The following is a 17,373-nucleotide window of genomic DNA, read 5'->3' on the forward strand; positions in this document are numbered from 1 at the left end:
TAGTGGCAGCGAGAGACTGGCCCCCTCCGACCAGACCACCTGGCCCTTTTCCCGCCCCCCCATCACTCCTTCCTCCCACATCCACGCCTCCCCTCTCCCCTCTCTTCTCCCCTCCCCTTCGCGTCCCTAGTCCCTCCCCCTCCCCCCATCCATGCCTACTTGTCGCCGTAAGCGCGTAGTCCTCACCGAGCCCACGGAGGAGCTTGTCCGCGCTCTTGAAACAGACCCTGGGCGCGAGGTCTTCTACCTCGAGGAGACCGGCGAAATCTTCGAGACCTACGAGTGCGTCCATCCTTCTTCTCCTCATTACGCCTCATCTTACCTCTCTCGTATAGGTCTTATGCTGCTCGCATGTCCTTCTATCGGCTCAAGCAGTTCCAGTGCGAGGTCACCGGCAAAAGCGGTCTTGACTATTTTCAGGCAGTGGAAAGTGAACGCCAGGAGGCCCGTACCATGCATGCACGCTTCTCCGAACCCCTCAAGTCCCCTGTACTGAGAGCGGTGCAATGGCGTATGTCCATCTCTATCTATCTCTTGTCTAATATACTTAATTTCGCATCAAGAGGTCATGGGTCGTCTCGATCATCTTGTTGAAGCTGTCTTCGACCGCTTCAAGGATCGCTATTTTAAAAGCGAGAGTGCGTCTTCATAAACAACCCGCTCTTCCTTCCTAACTGTTATCTCTAGAGGTGCTCGTAGATATTGAAGGCGTCAAGTATGTTTGTCTCTTTTGACATCGTGCTCATACCAATCGAGTTTCCACAGATACTACGGTCTTATTGAAAAGGTCTATCCGCCTCGCTTTAGTGCTGACCAGCAGGCAAGAGACGCCTTCAAGGACACTGATCTTTCCGAAAGAACTCTTGACGAAGAACAACCCCATCTATATGGAGGCGACCTGAACATTCCAATACAGGAGGCAAATACGAAAGACAATCCCGAGTTATACTATTACTGGGTCCATATCCTCGAACTTGAGAAGGACAAGGGAGAAAAGAGTAAGGTGGCCAAAACAGCCACAGAAAAGGACACCAAGGTCATTGGGAGTGTCATGGAGTGTCAGTGTAATACTTTAAGGTGAGCTCGTTGCTATCCCCTGACTCTTATGTTGCTGGATCGTTTGCTATCCTTCAGTCGCGACCGCTTATCCTTTTCAAAATCGATACTTCGTCGGTTTATTCGTGATTGCGTAGATCGCGATGCTGCTGTTGCTTCTCCCTGGACCGTCAAACCACTAATCGCCAAACATTATGGCGTGAGCTCTATCATGCCTGAAGAAACCCGCAAAGGGGTGGAAGATATTAAAAAGGGCGAAATCGACAAACGGAAAAAAGTCTGGGAGGACAGAGAAGGTCCCCCGACTAAGAAACAAAAGAAAATGACGGCTGGGCAAGAGGGCAAAGGTGTGTTAACCCCGTTCTATCCTTTCTCCCGCCTTAGACCCGTTGCCCTTTGTAGTTGGGAGGAAGGAACGCGAAGCTCAAGAAAAAGCGGAGAAGGAGAGACTGGCAAAAGAAGAGGCAGAGGCAGAGCGTATAGCTGTCGAGAAAAAGAAGAAACGGCCTGTTCGCTACCCAACAGAAGACCTTGATATCCGAATAAATGACAAAGATAAGAAAGCAGGTATTCATTTGCAACGCCCAATGGCTCAGCGGTCTGGTCTCCCTTGCAATGATTCTCCGAATACCTTTGAGTCGATGCTGCTTTGTTGGAACTTCTTGAACGCTTATGGGTGGGTCGACCCCTGGTCTGCCCAAGTGCTGTCTGATTTCATATTGTAGTGAACCCCTGCATGTGTGGCATTTCACACTCGATGATCTGGCTTGTGCGTTGCAGCACACAATGTCCGATTTGCCATGCCCTTTATTAGGCGAAATTCACTCGAATCTCATTTACAATCTTCGGACAGTGCCCTTCACAAGGCATAATGCCACACTAAGCCTTCTGAAGCTCAAGGAAACCTTCGGTTCAGAACACGAGGTTTTTGGTGTCACCGTAGAGCAGTTGATGGGCGCACTGGCCGACGTGGGTAACAACTGGGAACGAGTTCCTCTTCGTCATGGAGAGGGGCGCGAAGGTTGGGAGGACGCTTTGGTCGGTTGTTTGAAAGACGTACGTACCTCGAAGGTATAACTTATACAAAAACTTATATATTCCTTAGCATGCTACCCTTGAAAATTTTCCTCGCCTAAGGGAAATCCTAACACAATTGTTCTTTTCACCCCCTCAGGACGTCAGTGAAACTAGTTGCAGTGACGTTCAGACCCTCACACATCCTTCGTTGCCTGCTGAAAGATACTATTCGCTGTCTCCTGAAGATCGATTATCCATTCTTTCCTTCTTCTGTAATCTGGCTGTATCGAGTAAAACAGTGCGCTCTCATATGGAAACGTGTGAGGAAGCTTTGACCGAGTACCGCAAGACGAAAATAGACGTCAACCGATTAAAAAAGCAACAGTGCGTGTTCGTGCTTACTGTAATTTTTTCTTCGCCTTAAAATACCCCCTTCAGCCTACAAGACATGAGTGCTCTCGCAGTTGAAGCAGAAATAACACAAAACGGGACAAATGGCGCTGAAGAAGACACACCGATGAACGATGGTAGTGAACTTTCTGATACTTCCGGAGGTGATCATTCTTCAGTGACTAAAAGAAAAGCGACAAAAAAGCAAGATATGCGGGTTGCAAATGCAAAAGCAAGAGGTGCAGCACGAGCGAAGCAAGCACAACTAAAACAAGCTTTGGCCGAACACAGGAGACTGGATGAAGAGGTCAGCAAGCTAGAACGTCGCCTTGAAAGTATCGAACGTGAGTTCAGGCAACACGTAGGAGGAGTGCGTGCAAAACCTCTGGGAAAGGATCGCTTCTACAATCGGATCTGGTGGTTCGACGGACTTGGATGCACTGCTGCAAATAATCCAGCTCTCGGCCAATATGGCACTGGGCGGATATTCATTCAAGGGCCGAGTGAATTTGATCTTGATATTTTGAAGAGGCGGGAAGATGGTGTTGACGCGCGACGGTTAGAAGAAGAAGGCGAAGAGGGGGTGCTCGGTTCCAGTGACTGGGCGGCTTACTCAACCGTTGAAGAGGCAAGCAGGTTCATCCTCCTTATTCCCGTTGCGATACTTATATAACCCTCCCATAGCTTGAAGAATACGTAGCTTGGTTGAACCCGAAGGGTCATCGAGAGCTCGCTCTAAAGACGGCATTAACAAAGTGGTGGGTCCCAATCACAGCTGGTATGAAGAAACGGATTGCGGTCAGTTGTTGGCCTTCCTATGTCCCTGGCGTAAAATTGATCTCAGAACCAGGAACTCAATGCCTACCTGAAACTCCCCGACGCACGACGCAGCTCCCGTAATAAGGGAGGTCCTGGACATGACATCTCTCAGCAACCCTATATGCAATGGAAGAATCGACGTGCCTTGACACACAACCAATAATTTCATTGAAATATTATATCATGACCGATGACCACGGAATGGACTTCAATCTAGCTCCCCTCTGTTTCAATACGCCATTTCAGCCGCTTTAGAGGTGTTAGCGTACATATTTCGCACGGGGATTTAACTTAGGCTCTCGCCCGAATAAAGGGCAGGTGGCATACCCTGTACCGGTGTATAAATAGTGAACACATAGTACAGTAATAAACATGTTGTATCTCGAGCACGAATAAAAAGGTGGGTCTGGAGATTGGTTTCCACAGAGCTGTATGCATGATAGTGATTGTTTATCTCTTGAGCCGACCGATGGCGATGAGTGCCAACGGACCTTGCGGTTCTCCCGGCAAAATCATTTAGAGTAGCCGGTTCGAGAGCAGGAGTCGACAGGTCTCCTTGCCAAGGTCCGAGTCCATCTCCAATCAGATCAGTCGAAAGCAAATTGATAAAGACAGGCAGCATTTTTTCATCCTAGAAACTACCAAAACTTCACCCGTTTCCTGTTATCATGACCTCAGTACCTGTGCCGCCCATGGTGGGCTCGGCCATGACTGTACCTAGCGTCCGCGATGTTATAGCATCATGTGTGTCATTTGTCACTATTTTTACTCTCTGCTAGAATCCGCGAAATTTTTCCAGATCGCCGTGCCCAATACTTCCTTGCAAATTCGACACTACCTTCTCCACACATCGACGAAGACACATTCTTACAGGACGAAGAGGCCTACATTGGTCCTTTTGATGAACAAAATGGAGATTACTTGGAACCCAGTAATACCGGTGACCATACCGCAGTTCAGAACGATTTTGTGAACCAGCTGGAGTGGGATGAAGACCTTGAAGCCCCGGACCCAAATTCACTTCATCCGGTACAACTGCCAGTGTCAGCAAGTGTGCCAGTTATGAAGCAAATGGCGAAGCGGATGAACGAGCGGAAGCGTGCCGTAAGACCCCAACCTACCATTCCCTCGTCTTTAAATCTACAATGGAAACCACAACTTCAGGAGACGACTCCTTTGTTGGCACACAAGGTTTCTTTTTCTTCCGATGTACCCCCTCGTAGAATGTCCATGTCAGCGAAGCAAAACCAACTTGATACGAACTCACCTCACTTGGCTGCTCAGCGCCGGCTATCAAACGTTTCGCTTGCGAGAAGTACGAAGCCAACGCGAAGCATTAAAAGCATGGGTCAGAGCACCTTTGGCCAGACTGTGCGCTTTTTTTATGTCCAATGGTCTAGAATATCTAATTCAATGGAGGTACTTTTTAGCTCTTTAATTCCATAGCCATCCTTCTGGGCATTGGCATGCTCTCAGAGCCACTGGCTTTCGCCTATTCAGGCTGGTTCATGGGGACTATTCTTATAATAGCCTATGGTGGCTTGGCTTGCTATACGTATGGTTTTAATCTTCTGCTTGTCTGATAATTTTTCTCATCTCATGCTCTCAGGGCTAAAATTCTTGCTCGTATAATTTGTAGCGATCCGAGATTGCGCACGTATACTGACATCGGTAGAAAAGCGTTCGGACCCAGAGCAACCATTTTCATTAGCTTCATGTTTTGCCTGGAGCTTTTTGCTGTGAGGTTAGTCAAGGACCGGGTTTTTTCGAGTGTTTCCTAGGGCGAAAGTACTAAAATCATCTGTTTTAGCATCGTTTTAGTGACTTTGTATGCCGATTCATTACATACGATCGTACCGACGTACTCGGCGAATACGTATAAATTGTGGGGGCTCTTGGTGTTAGTCGCTGATCATGATAACGAAATTTTGCGCTGAACTTGAATATAGGTTAATTCCGACGGTATTTCTACCGCTATCTCTGCTTTCGTACACTTCGATTCTCGGGCTTCTTTCGACCGCACTAATACTGGTTGTTGTTCTCATCGACGGTACTTTCAAAAAAGAGACACCCGGGAGCTTTTGGGACCCGGCTGATACAAGTTTGGGATTCGAGAGTGCGAGCAAGCTCGGAGTCGCATTTGGGTTATTTATGGCTGGTGTAAGTCGGTCTACTCACTTACTTGCAGTGATCTATTCTTAACGCAACGCTTCGAAGTTTGCCGGACACGTCGTTGTTCCTTCATTAGTGAGGGATATGATTGATCCTACAGAATTCGACAGGATGATAAACTGGGCCTTCGTCGTAGCCACAGTCATCTATGCTCTCATTGGTTATGCTGGTTACTTGATGTATGGAAAAGGTGTAAGCGACGAGGTACGAGATCTAAGATTCATATTTACTTATCTCTCTGACCGTCTTCCAGATCAGTATTGATATCTTGAATACCCCCGGTTTCAACCCGTTGCTAAACCAGGCTGCTCTCTGGATGCTCGTGCTCAATCCACTGTAAGCCTGACCTCCTTCAGCTTCTCTTCATAAATACTCATTCAATCAGGTCGAAATTTGCGCTGAATACGCGACCCGTAAGTGCTTTGCTCGGTTATTCCTTTGAGATATTATTGACTGATACCCAACTTAGCTTATGTCGACTTTGGAAATTTTATTGGGGTTGGATCCGCCCGAAACCAAGAAATCTTCAGAAGACGTTATTGAGACCCAGGCAAGCCGTAGCCGTGCGGTCCTTCGAAAGGTCCTATCAGTTGTCCAACGAATCGGGATAACATGTGCCTCGGTCGCCGTATCCATCTATATACCTGAATTCAGCGTTATGATGGCATTTTTAGGATCTTTCTCCGCCTTCTGTTTATCTATCATTGGACCTATTGCTGCCAAAGTGAAGATAGAAGGAAAATGCAGCGTGTTTGATGCTGCAATGATGTTTATGGGAGCTGTAATGGCTATCTGGGGCACTATTGCTGCATTCACGTGAAGACAAAAAGTTATCTATGACTATTTACGACAGTTGCGTGTGTTCGTTCCATGATTCAGAAACCTCTGCTAGAGTTTCAAAGAGGAATTGATTTAGAGTTTCAAGGAGGAATTGATTGACAATCTAGAATAGACAGTATTTATGCCTTGATTACAGAATGTGAAATGACTTTTGCGAGTTCTATTCCCTTGACGTCAAATCCGCGCTTGTCAGGGAGGTAGAAGAGAACATACGTGGTAGCTTGATACTCTCTTGTATGACTGTGGCCTCGATCTGGTTGTCGGGATTTGGGGGGATATTCACCACTTCTGTGGTGGAGTCAATGGTCCACCCTAGTCGAGCTACATATTCAGTAAAATCATCGCCTAATGAACTGCATCAGCTTGTTGATAGCGGTTGATTCTCCATACGACAAACCTGATAGGGCCAGATAAGACCCCAGTCTAGCGGTGCTTATCCGCTTAAAAGCGGCCTTGACAGCTCGTACGACAACTTGTCGGACTTCATTATCAAAACCCGCCACCTCCACAGTATAATTGTCCCGAAGACTCTCTAGATCATCAGAGCGATAGACGTCCCAAAATGCAGGGAACCGGCAACGGAAGAGTAAGTCATGCAGTCCACGGAGGATAGGGAGCAGAGTGGGTAGTGGGTCGGGCTCCTCCAGTTGGGCGTTGATCGGTTTCTCATCAAGAAGAGAAACACAAAGGTTGAAATCGGGGAGGGGACAAGCTGTGAGAGCTTTCACGAGGACATTGATGACAATATCCGGGTTGTAGAGTTCTGGGTTAAACTGGTACCTGCAGAACAAATAAATGAGGTGGCTTTTCTCAAGATAAGATGCGTTACAGCTTCAAAATTGCAAGGTTTGCAAGACAGTCGTACTCCTCGTGCCTGATCTGGTGATACAGGTAGTCCTCCAATATGCTCACGTTGTTGGGGTTATAGCGATCTGTTGTAAGATTAAAATGGTCTCCTCACGGTAATTTGTGAACATACCAACACCGGAAACAAGATTTTCGATGAGTTCTGGCCGCGAGGGCGGTGTTATCCAGGAAGTAGCAGTGGTGTCCATTGGTCTTTGAAAAACTTAGGGAAGCATCACTAGATTGACTTTTTCGAGCACGTGGTTTATCTATGAATTCTGACGCCCGCCATATACACTCAATGAACGCGCATAATCTCTTCTGTCTCCCCCTTCTACAAACACCATGAACGCAACCAAAGACATTGAGATGAAAGATGCAACCGACGACAGCACACCCCCTCTCAAGCCTTCAGAAAACTCCCCAAATGCGCAGACAGCGACTGAGCCCGCGATGCAGGAAAACATTAGTCCTGACACACCTCAATTCAAACCTCGCTTTCTTCTTAGTGGACACAAGCGTGCTGTTTCATGCCTGAAATTTAGCCCTGACGGGACATACCTAGCCTCCTCTTGTACGCCCGATCTTCCAAATGACTTGACGACGTCTTACTACTGAGAGAAAGCTTCGGATAAAAGTATTAAGATCTGGGAGACAGAGACAGGCCAATTTGTTCATACATTTGAAGGTCATCGTGAGGGGGTATCAGATGTGTCCTGGTCAAGCGACGGTGCATTCCTAGCCTCGGCTTCCGATGATAAAACCGTCATCATATGGAGTATGGAAGAGGTAAGGCGCTTGGTTATTCTTCTCTTTATTTGATCATTTTTCAAGGTGTACTGCAGAGAGAGGCTTTCAAGACCCTCCGTGGACACACGAACTTTGTATTCTGCGTGAATTTCAACCCTGATACTAATTTACTCGTCTCGGGAGGATATGATGAGACCATACGTGTTTGGGACGTCGCAAGAGGTGCGTCATTATGCTCTATGTCCTTTCCTAGCTATCTCATCCTTTTTAAGGCCGACAGCTCAAGGTTCTCCCTGCTCATTCTGACCCAGTAACCGCGGTCAGCTTTAACCATGACGGTTCTCTGATTGTTTCTTGCGCGATGGACGGACTAATGTTGGTTGACCTATCCTAATCATGGATGAATATCTCTGACGCATCTGACAGACGGATTTGGGATGCGGACTCGGGTCAATGTTTGAAGACCCTGGTAGACGATGACAATCCCATATGGTTTGCACTCCGTATTCCGCAAGTCCACTGTTCTCATGATCGCCTCGTAGCTCCCATGCACGCTTTTCGAGCAATTCGAAGTTTGTCCTCGTTTCAACGCAAGATTCAACAATTCGGCTATGGAACTACCCTTCGTCACATTGTGCGAAGACATACGTAGGTCATGTCAACCGAACTTATTGTATTCCGTCATGTTTTCTTCTGTATGAACGGGGCAAATTTATTGTAAGCGGGAGTGAAGACAACAAGGTCTATATCTGGAATTTGCAAACACGGCAAGTGGTCCAGAGTCTCGATGGACACCGTGGTGCGTGGCGATAACAATTCCGTGGTGTATATTCAATGACCACTCATTTGTATGAATCAGATACAGTCCTGTCTGTTGCGGCAAGTGAATACGCTCCGATGAGTAATTGTCGACTGACTGAGTATCCAGACACACCCTTCACGGGGAATCATGGCATCTGCGGGGATGGAGAAGGACAAGTCTATTCGGCTGTGGTTTGACGAGTAGCTGTATACCGAGAACATGATAGAACACAATAGACTCGGCTGGACTTGTAATTATGTGCTGACAAATAATCGGGGTCTCCAGCCATGAGCTCCAGTGAGTCAGCGGGCGGTGCCTTTTCAAACTCCGCCCGCCACGCTATAAGAGCCTCCCCTATCCATCTACCCTTCTTATCCTTTACCACACCATCGCCCTCTAACAACATGCAAATCTTCGTCAAAACCCTCACTGGAAAGACCATCACTCTTGAGGTCGAGTCCTCGGATACCATCGATAACGTCAAGGCCAAAATCCAGGATAAGGAGGGGTAAGCTCCATTCATTTCACAACCGTCTAATGACTCAACGTGCGCCTAGGATCCCTCCCGACCAACAACGTCTCATCTTCGCTGGAAAGCAACTTGAAGACGGTCGCACGCTTTCGGACTACAACATCCAGAAGGAATCCACCCTCCATCTCGTCCTCCGTCTTCGTGGAGGCATGCAAATCTTCGTCAAGACTCTCACGGGAAAGACCATCACCCTCGAGGTTGAATCCTCAGACACCATCGATAATGTGAAGGCTAAGATCCAGGACAAGGAGGGGTGAGCATCATTGGTTACATAATTGCCTCAATGCTTATGCTTATTCTCTTCTAGAATCCCTCCCGATCAACAACGTTTGATCTTCGCTGGAAAGCAGCTCGAGGATGGCCGCACTCTTTCTGACTACAATATCCAGAAGGAGTCCACCCTTCACCTCGTCCTTCGTCTCCGCGGTGGTATGCAGATCTTCGTTAAGACGCTCACCGGCAAGACCATAACCCTCGAAGTTGAATCCTCGGACACCATCGACAACGTTAAAGCCAAAATCCAGGACAAGGAAGGTATCCCCCCCGACCAGCAGCGCTTGATCTTTGCTGGCAAACAACTCGAAGATGGTCGTACTCTTTCTGATTACAACATCCAGAAGGAGTCGACTCTCCACCTTGTGCTCCGTCTGCGTGGTGGTATGCAGATCTTCGTGAAGACGCTTACTGGCAAAACCATCACTTTGGAAGTCGAGTCGTCAGACACGATTGACAATGTCAAGGCGAAGATTCAAGACAAGGAAGGTATTCCTCCCGACCAACAACGTCTTATCTTTGCTGGTAAACAGTTGGAAGATGGACGCACTCTTTCGGACTATAACATTCAGAAAGAGTCCACTCTTCACCTTGGTGAGTGTTTTCCATGAATATTCGAAGAGTTCTTTCTCATATGTTTTCAGTCCTTCGTCTGCGTGGTGGCAATTGATTGACTGTGGGGCGCTGATGTTGTCTGGTTCTGGCTTGTAGTTTTACATCATTCACAATGATCACTTTCGTCGTTTCGTGGAATTTTATTCACAAGAATTAGTAAGATATTGTAAGATATTCAAGAGCCTAAGCATGCTGTGATGATTTGTGCTTTCTTTTCCGCTTTCGCTTTTTGTTTGCCGTTATTTCATCATCACTATCTCGTTCATCATCAGCAACCTCTCTTTTCCGTTTCATACCCCGTGTGGCGGGCATCTCGTTCGTTTGTCTTGAAATGTGAGTCGAAGGGTTGGCGATCGCCTTTTTCTTCACGCTAAGCGGGTTCGGACCCTTGGGACCTTTCTTGTTCTTTGGAGGTTCAGATATCGATGTTGGGGCATTGCTCTTGTCCGTAGCATGCAGGGATTGTTCTTCCGCCTGTAGGATATCAATCTTTAGAAAGCACCACAAGTTAGAGACACTCAGCCTCTTACCCGGCTCTTTGTTTGTAGCGTAACGTCACTTGGGGGCTCAAGGACTACGACTGAACGATTGATATGAATTATTGGCGCTGCCGGTATGCTGCGAAGTTTGATTCGGAGAGGATGGGATTGTGTGAAAATCACATATCGGTGTTTGTTTGATTCACCTAGAAGTTGATGTTCGTTCAGCAACTTCGATAGAAAACCTGTCAGAAAAGAAATGACATACCAACAACGCTTAACAGACATTCATCTCCGGGTATAGGTTCTTTATGGTTGCATTTGCGACGCTCAAAGGTTTTGGCAAGGTCGGTTGCAGATTGTTGGGATTTGCCTTGCAGATAGAGCTCATGAATACAGCATTGGGTGATCACTAAAGAGCCGCTTTGCCGTGCGGGCTTAACAACCTATAAGTTGTTATGAATGACATTAAGACATACTGGGTTTGACTTCGCCCTGCAGAACAGTCCCTAGCTGTTTGACGATGTCGATTTTGTGAGAGATTGCAGCTTTACAAGTTTCTGAATCAACTAGCCGGATACTATGAGATTGGAGGCAGGACTTGGGAGACGGTAGAGAATTTACCAAGGACCTGATATGGCTGTCGGAAGCCGAAAGATCGACAATAGAGGTGCATTAATTTGCGATATGTTTTTGCCCGCTTTTGGCGCATTTTTAGAGGTATTCGAGAGATAGTAGGGGAGGGGAAGAAACCTCTCGAGTTGCACGTGATCATACCTCTACTTAACTCTGACTTAACTGCCACTTACATGCTGGGTCTACAGACGCTGTTATTTTCCTCATGGTATGTTAAATATCTAGCACATGTATCTGCGGTTAACATGATTCAGGCTTCTCGTTGCCACTGCGTTTGATCTCACTGGCATGGTCGTATGGAACGACGTTTGTCCAGGTTTGCCTACTCCCCGTCTCTTCACCTGTTCTCTCAGTAATCTAACCACTTGAATGCTGTCGTACAGATGCTGTTTCTCTAGGAAGGGGGAAGGTAGTCCTCAACAATGGACAATTAGGTGGTAGTGTCACTGCAAATGGCAGCTTCACCATGTATTTTCCATCTCTCCAGCGACCCCCATCCTTTTTTGACTGAATTTGCAGTTATAATGTGCCGACAGGTTCTCATCTACTATCAGTGGTTGCTCATGACCATTCTTTTGATAACGTGCGCGCATTATCCGCATTTTACGATGTGTTCTATTGACATATACGAATAGTTGCGAGTCGACGTCAATAATGAGACTGCCCATGTACACCCATATACTCTCGGAACGCCTTTCAATCCACCCTCAACCGTCTCTTTGTCATACCCACTCAAACTGACGCCAAAAGAAAAGCTCGACTTCTTTGTGCCGCCGCATTCCTTCAGCCTTTCCGGTCTGTTGACAAATCCTATGGTCCTGTTCGGTATCGGTGGCCTTGCATTATTCGCTATAAACTCGCTTGTGGACGTTAATGCGCTTCAGGAGGCTGCGAAGCAGGGAAGCGAAAGGTGATTGAAGTGCAGTGTCTTCCATTATCAGAACTGACACTTCGATTATAGCAACACTTCTCCACCCAGACTCGCAGATGGTCACGATCAGATTCGGGGTGGACCAATGAAACGAGGGACTAAAAGAACTCGACGGTAATTCTTGTAGCAATAGAGCCTATACTGCTTGTAGGGTGGTACGGCAATTTTACGCATTGGATGGTGGTACGAAGCTGGATTGAGGATCACTTGTTTGTTCACTGGAATCAACCGAAGTCTTTGAATCTTCTGGAAATACTAATGCGCGGCGGAGGATGGCATTTCTAGAGGGAAATAGAGAGGTTCAGCTCAATCGAGATGAACACTAAATGATGGACGTACCTTTGCTTAAATTGCGCCAAGGTAGCATGTGGTAGCTTCTCAGTTACGGATGAGCTTTGAGCTCTGGATATGAAATCTGGATGAGATGATGGAGGGTGAAAGTTAATGGTAGCAACGCACTGATCGTCGCTCGTGGTTTCTATCACAAACATATGTGCATTCTTTTCATCTGCGGCGGCGGCGCCTGGTGCGTCGTCAACTTTCAGTCCAGTCACGACGAGATCAGGAGAGATGCTCTTGACGACCGAAGGTTTCTGTGCCAAGGGTTCATAATCTAGAATTAGGACGTGTTCATCTGGGTGTTGAGGCAACAGTGGTAGGGCTGAATCATCCTGGTATTGATACTGGATGATGGGGTGGCTGAAGTTACTTGATTGTGCACCTGGTGCAGCGTTGTTTACGGAAGAATGAGAGACGAGAATGTAATACGGTGGTAGAGGCTGAGAGGTCGAGCCGCTGTTGTCCATTGGTACTGACCAACCCAATCTGGCTTGTTTGTTTGTCGGGGTCCCACCTTGCCCGGATCGTCCATAAGTATAGATGGTCGCCACTCCTGACTGACATTACTTAGCAACCGCTGCTGGGACAAAAAAATATGCCCTGGGCAAGTTTGATATAAATTCCCAACTGGACACCGTAACCTTTTTTTTCAGAGCCTTCTAAGCCTTTCTCCGGGATTGCCTTTGTCCCGCCAGTCTTTCATTTTTATCGACATTCTTTTCATTCTGCGAGCCCTATGACTCGTCTTGTTGCTCTTTTCTCGCTGGTGTTGGCTATTTCTGCCGTCCCAGGAGGACTTGCTGGTCCAGCCTGTGCCCGTAAGAATTATCAAAGCGCTGATTGTGTCAAGAAGTGCAAATCAAAGTGGGGATGGACGGGTAGCATGGTGGGCACCGACCGTTGGGGCTCTGTCGTCAACAAGGTTGAAAACTCCGGCCAAACTTGGGACTCAATCATCTCTACAGCGTGTGGATCAGCGTAAGTAAAATGGTTCAATTCACTGTCTATTCCCTGGTTGAGAGTCCTTGTAACAGAAAGCCTGCTCTTCCTGTCACCACATCTTCTGTGGTAGCGCCTTCTGCTCCTACTTTCACTGGTCAACCTGTCCCTCCAATCGGTGCTGGTTCTGATCCCGCTCAGTCTGTACCGACCTCATCTACTGTTGTGTCTTCTTCATCTGTATCGGTATCGACGAAATCGGCCCACTCATCTGTCGCCGCTACGTCATCTGTCGTTTCTTCCGTCAAATCTACATTGACTCATGCTACATCTACATCGTCTCATACCTCGACCACTCCGACCACCACGTCTACTCCCGAGCCTAAGCCTACCACTTCCCGTTTCGTAACGAGTATTCGGCCTAGTCCCCAGCCTACTACAAGCGAGAAACCCACGACATCTACGAAGGCTCCTCCACCCCCTCCAACTCAAGCCCCCGAAGCTGATCCTGGCTCCAATTCTGGGACTTCGTCTAGCGATATCCAGGCGTATTTATCTGCGCACAATACTGTTCGCGCACAGCATGGTGCCGCTCCCTTGACTTGGAGTGACGAGCTCGCCGGTAAGGCGCAGCAGTGGGCCGACGGTTGTAAGTTCCAGCATTCAGGAGGCGCCCTTGGTAGATTTGGAGGTGAGTTTCCGGTATCTCAGGTCGCCAAAAAAAGAAGGGGTTCCTGATTGTGCCTCGATCAATAGAAAATTTGGCTGCTGGTACTGGAAATTCATATGGTATCCCTCAAGCCATCAAGTCATGGGCTGACGAAGCTAGTGAGTATCAAATAGTCCAAGTAGTGCATGTCCCGCATCCAAGTTATTTACGAACCTTTAAAAAGGCGACTACAACCCCAATAATCCACAGTTTTCTCATTTCACTCAAATGGTGTGGAAAGGCACTACGCAGCTCGGTTGTGCTGTCCAGGAATGTAGTGGGATTTTCTCGTCTTCGTTTGGAGTAGGACTCTTTTTTCTTTGACATGATCTCAATACTGACGTCTCCCTGTAGCTGGCGAAATTTTATGTCTGCGAGTATAACCCAGCAGGTAATGTTTTGGGCCAGTTCGCGTGAGTGTCAACTCTTTTCCTGTTGTCTGTTTCGTGTTGACCCTTGCTTTGTCTCTTACAGTCAAAACGTCCAAGCTTGAAGAAACACAGACGGCGTGAACAACTGCATTCACCGTATTCCGCCAAGATACCCCCCAATGCTTTTGATTTTTTCACATTTCGGCTTCGAGTTTGCCTGCTGTTTGGAACAGCAGTTTTTTCCTCTTCGATTCGTTGAACACGGGTTCAACAAGCTGTGCTTGGTCCTAGAGTTTCGCATGTATTATGGTTGACCAGCCTTTACATGGTCCTGGAAATAGTTGTATCTAAACCATTCTGTGGCTTTCCGCCTCTTGAAAATGTGTAAATATAACTTTTTGTTGTTGTATGACGTAAGGAACTGAATTCGCGCGGCTTGCCTTGTTGAACGTAACGTTGCAAGCTTCATCTCCGCTGATCTACTACTACGAGCCCTGGCAATGAACCACCCATCTCTCTGTCTTGCCTGATGCTGTCTCCGAAACTCCTCAGGACGCTTTCTGAAGCCAGTTACGCGTTAGTTGTGTTATTGACTGTTTCTACAGCTGGACTTTCATGTGCTGCTGTGTTATCGCAAGCTGTGAGAACGTCGCCGGGTAGGGATTGGATAAATAACTTTAATGCACTTGTGATTGGTGCTTCGTATCTCGTGGTGGTGAGTGGATTGTTGTTGTTGTTTTTAAAGGTTTAAGCGGATTCACTGAATTTATTCTCTCCTATTTTGTGGTTTTTTGTGATTTTGAATAGTTGGTGGTGTCACTACTGTTATGTGTCAAGCGACGTGTGGCTATTCGTTTGAAACTACAACGGATATCTAAAACACCGAGAACGCTACGTCAGAATGAATTGCCAAAGGTACGTTGTGTTACATTCCTCCCATCCACCGTTTTATTTGTTTGGGTTCCCCCCCCCCCCCCTGTTTCGTTAACTAATAAGCATGAATATACAGTCGGTTCATCAATATATCACACAAGAATATTATCGTACATGTTTAGTTTCATACGAATCATTACCCAACGATATCGTTCATGAAGGTTGGGGTAGACCAGGTCAGGTCCAGTGTTCCCCCATCCCCCTTCCTACTTACTGATCTTCATTTTGATAAACAAGGGACTCCATATGCCGGACAACGTTTCCGTCGTGTCCTCCTGGATACCATCCCTGAAATCGGTGCATTCCATTCCCTTCATTGCCTTCCCAATTTCAATTTTTGTGACAACTAACTAGCAATTACAGATACCCTTGCACGTCTCGTAATACCCCTTCAACCTCAAATGAAACCTCATGCACGGATGCTTCACCATTTCCGTTTTATAGTCCCCCTGCTTCAACACGACGAAGACAAAATCTCGCCGTTGCATTATTACGATGCCGCGATTCAAATAGCGCGAATCTCGGAAAGAGAGCCGACTGAAGAGGAGTTTTACATAGGAATGCAGGCTGCGGAGGATATTGTGAGGTGGTACGTACTTGCGTGTGGTCTGTTACATGCCGTGTTTCATGAATCCCTTGTTTTATCAGCCTTGAAATGTGCCGCCCGGATAGAACCCCGGATGCCACCTCTGGTGAATCCTGACAAGAGTTGATCTATATCGATTGATGGGAATCTAGCTACTTGTAATAGGTATCGAATAACTATTATTTTGCAGATGTCTATATAAATGACGAATAACGCTTTGACGACGTATATTCCGAGCAGCTTAGAAAACAAAGACCTGGGGAGAAGTGGTCGGTAAAATTCATAGAGATATAATATGCAAGATTCACCTTGTCTTGAAGTTTGCTAATGGTATTAGGAGCGGGGTAACCGAGTTCTTGAATATTCTTTTTCATCGCGGCAACCATGGGAGGAGGCCCGCAGATGAGGAGTTTGCCGTTGCCATCGTCAGGGTTGCGGAGGTGCTCTTTAATGTGATCTTTGGTGACAAAACCAACGCCACCGTCCCAGGAAGGTGGGGGGTTATTGAGGACGAAATAGACCTTGAAGCGGTTGGAATGAAGCTTGGAAAGCTGGTCCAAATCCTCCCGGAGAAGGATATCATCATAGTTCACATTGGCGTAAATGAGGTTGATATCAGTCGGGTCGGCGGGGTTGCCGAGGACAGCACGGATGATCTGAAGCATGGGGGTAATACCAGTTCCGCCAGCAATCATGTTTATATGTTCGCAGAGACGAGGGGTATAGATAAAGTTGCCCTTGGGGCCCTTGAAGCGCATAGTATCGCCAATTTTAAGAGAATCCATGGTGCGCGAAATATTGCCTTTTTCGTAGGTCTGGGATAAAATTAGAAACAGAGAAGAATAGATGTTCATTGAAAAGTTACCTTGATGAGAAGGTCGAAACAGCCAGGGTCGTTGTCGCTGCTGACGGGGGTGTAGCTGCGGGCTACGAGTTTGCCGTTGATGTCTGCAGAGACGGAGACGTGTTGACCGATAGGAAGACCGAGAACGTCGAGCATGCCGGGAAGCTTGAAACGGTAACTGGAGAGGGAAATGAAGGAAGTGTGAAGGGGGAGAGGACGTGACGTACATGGCAGTGTTGGGGGAAACCTGGATTTTCTCCTTGAGGGGGAATTCCAGCCATTTGGTGGGATCGAGGGCCTTGCGTTGGGCTGCGGTGGTGAAAAGATGTGACGCGATGAAGATGGAACGGACATACTGGAACGAGTGAGGAGGTAGAGGGTGCCTCCGATGAGGAAGGCAGAGGCCAGGAAGGGGGGGTTAGTGAGGGTCCCAAAGAGGTCTACGTCACCGAGCAGGGGGAGGTTGAAGACGCCCCATGGGTCGAGAGAACTGT

At 47.3% G+C, this 17,373-nt stretch overlaps 11 protein-coding genes across 11 annotated transcripts in view; 8 read left to right on the plus strand and 3 right to left on the minus strand.

Moving 5' to 3' along the window:
* Positions 1-151: 151 nt before the first annotated feature.
* Positions 152-3,587, plus strand: AGABI2DRAFT_197646 (hypothetical protein; the record flags this gene model as incomplete). The annotated part of the gene is made up of 12 exons (XM_006454412.1): positions 152-282; positions 336-511; positions 564-638; positions 688-715; positions 766-1,077; positions 1,135-1,403; positions 1,459-1,732; positions 1,782-2,112; positions 2,162-2,457; positions 2,512-3,082; positions 3,148-3,261; positions 3,314-3,587. 12 exons carry the CDS (start codon positions 152-154, stop codon positions 3,443-3,445), a joined length of 2,709 nt encoding a protein of 902 aa, XP_006454475.1. The 3' UTR covers positions 3,446-3,587.
* Positions 3,588-3,989: 402 nt separating this feature from the next.
* Positions 3,990-6,274, plus strand: AGABI2DRAFT_114231 (hypothetical protein; the record flags this gene model as incomplete). Its single annotated transcript, XM_006454413.1, has 10 exons — positions 3,990-4,026; positions 4,082-4,653; positions 4,713-4,837; positions 4,892-5,026; positions 5,093-5,182; positions 5,232-5,442; positions 5,500-5,658; positions 5,708-5,790; positions 5,840-5,867; positions 5,924-6,274. 10 exons carry the CDS (start codon positions 3,990-3,992, stop codon positions 6,272-6,274), a joined length of 1,791 nt encoding a protein of 596 aa, XP_006454476.1.
* A 139-nt stretch (positions 6,275-6,413) lies between these two features.
* On the minus strand, positions 6,414-7,349 carry AGABI2DRAFT_147838 (hypothetical protein; the record flags this gene model as incomplete). Its single annotated transcript, XM_006454414.1, has 5 exons — positions 6,414-6,454; positions 6,508-6,639; positions 6,692-7,074; positions 7,124-7,226; positions 7,274-7,349. 5 exons carry the CDS (start codon positions 7,347-7,349, stop codon positions 6,414-6,416), a joined length of 735 nt encoding a protein of 244 aa, XP_006454477.1.
* A 421-nt stretch (positions 7,350-7,770) lies between these two features.
* AGABI2DRAFT_62628 (hypothetical protein) lies at positions 7,771-8,896 on the plus strand (the record flags this gene model as incomplete). The annotated part of the gene is made up of 6 exons (XM_006454415.1): positions 7,771-7,929; positions 7,986-8,112; positions 8,163-8,265; positions 8,317-8,382; positions 8,433-8,693; positions 8,812-8,896. Coding segments are annotated over 6 exons (801 nt in total), but the record flags the coding sequence as incomplete, so codon positions are not given.
* Positions 8,897-9,075: 179 nt separating this feature from the next.
* AGABI2DRAFT_133168 (ubiquitin) lies at positions 9,076-10,272 on the plus strand. The gene is made up of 4 exons (XM_006454416.1): positions 9,076-9,200; positions 9,250-9,477; positions 9,532-10,091; positions 10,142-10,272. Exons 1-4 carry the CDS (start codon positions 9,097-9,099, stop codon positions 10,165-10,167), a joined length of 918 nt encoding a protein of 305 aa, XP_006454479.1. The 5' UTR covers positions 9,076-9,096; the 3' UTR covers positions 10,168-10,272.
* Positions 10,273-11,340, minus strand: AGABI2DRAFT_182458 (hypothetical protein). Its single transcript, XM_006454417.1, has 5 exons — positions 11,216-11,340; positions 11,071-11,160; positions 10,860-11,003; positions 10,643-10,797; positions 10,273-10,586 (listed from the first exon to the last, which is right to left on the minus strand). Exons 1-5 carry the CDS (start codon positions 11,301-11,303, stop codon positions 10,296-10,298), a joined length of 768 nt encoding a protein of 255 aa, XP_006454480.1. The 5' UTR covers positions 11,304-11,340; the 3' UTR covers positions 10,273-10,295.
* A 28-nt stretch (positions 11,341-11,368) lies between these two features.
* On the plus strand, positions 11,369-12,877 carry AGABI2DRAFT_214600 (hypothetical protein). The gene is made up of 8 exons (XM_006454418.1): positions 11,369-11,435; positions 11,482-11,543; positions 11,611-11,695; positions 11,747-11,810; positions 11,863-12,137; positions 12,189-12,439; positions 12,498-12,560; positions 12,618-12,877. Exons 1-6 carry the CDS (start codon positions 11,401-11,403, stop codon positions 12,274-12,276), a joined length of 609 nt encoding a protein of 202 aa, XP_006454481.1. The 5' UTR covers positions 11,369-11,400; the 3' UTR covers positions 12,277-12,439; positions 12,498-12,560; positions 12,618-12,877.
* Positions 12,878-13,484: 607 nt separating this feature from the next.
* On the plus strand, positions 13,485-14,562 carry AGABI2DRAFT_61786 (hypothetical protein; the record flags this gene model as incomplete). Its single annotated transcript, XM_006454419.1, has 4 exons — positions 13,485-14,127; positions 14,193-14,264; positions 14,330-14,448; positions 14,500-14,562. 4 exons carry the CDS (start codon positions 13,485-13,487, stop codon positions 14,560-14,562), a joined length of 897 nt encoding a protein of 298 aa, XP_006454482.1.
* A 1,306-nt stretch (positions 14,563-15,868) lies between these two features.
* On the plus strand, positions 15,869-16,036 carry AGABI2DRAFT_60375 (hypothetical protein; the record flags this gene model as incomplete). The annotated part of the gene is made up of 1 exon (XM_006454420.1): positions 15,869-16,036. A coding segment is annotated over one exon (168 nt), but the record flags the coding sequence as incomplete, so codon positions are not given.
* A 110-nt stretch (positions 16,037-16,146) lies between these two features.
* Positions 16,147-17,373, minus strand: part of AGABI2DRAFT_182460 (hypothetical protein) — a 2,671-nt gene continuing 1,444 nt past the window's right edge. The window contains exons 2-5 of the mRNA XM_006454421.1: positions 17,107-17,188; positions 16,901-17,057; positions 16,344-16,850; positions 16,147-16,291 (exon numbers count right to left, since the gene is read on the minus strand). Coding sequence (XP_006454484.1) covers positions 16,277-16,291; positions 16,344-16,850; positions 16,901-17,057; positions 17,107-17,188 — 761 coding nt within the window. The 3' untranslated portion in view covers positions 16,147-16,276. The remainder of the gene's footprint in view (positions 16,292-16,343; positions 16,851-16,900; positions 17,058-17,106; positions 17,189-17,373) is intronic.
* Positions 16,572-17,373, plus strand: part of AGABI2DRAFT_147844 (hypothetical protein) — a gene marked incomplete at both ends in the record, with an annotated part of 3,811 nt that continues 3,009 nt past the window's right edge. Inside the window, one exon of the mRNA XM_006454422.1 lies at positions 16,572-16,844. Within this exon, the coding sequence (XP_006454485.1) occupies positions 16,572-16,844 (273 nt within the window). The remainder of the gene's footprint in view (positions 16,845-17,373) is intronic.

This window comes from Agaricus bisporus (genome assembly GCF_000300575.1).
Source record: "Agaricus bisporus var. bisporus H97 unplaced genomic scaffold AGABI2scaffold_1, whole genome shotgun sequence".
In the NCBI taxonomy this organism is placed as follows: domain Eukaryota; kingdom Fungi; phylum Basidiomycota; class Agaricomycetes; order Agaricales; family Agaricaceae; genus Agaricus; species Agaricus bisporus.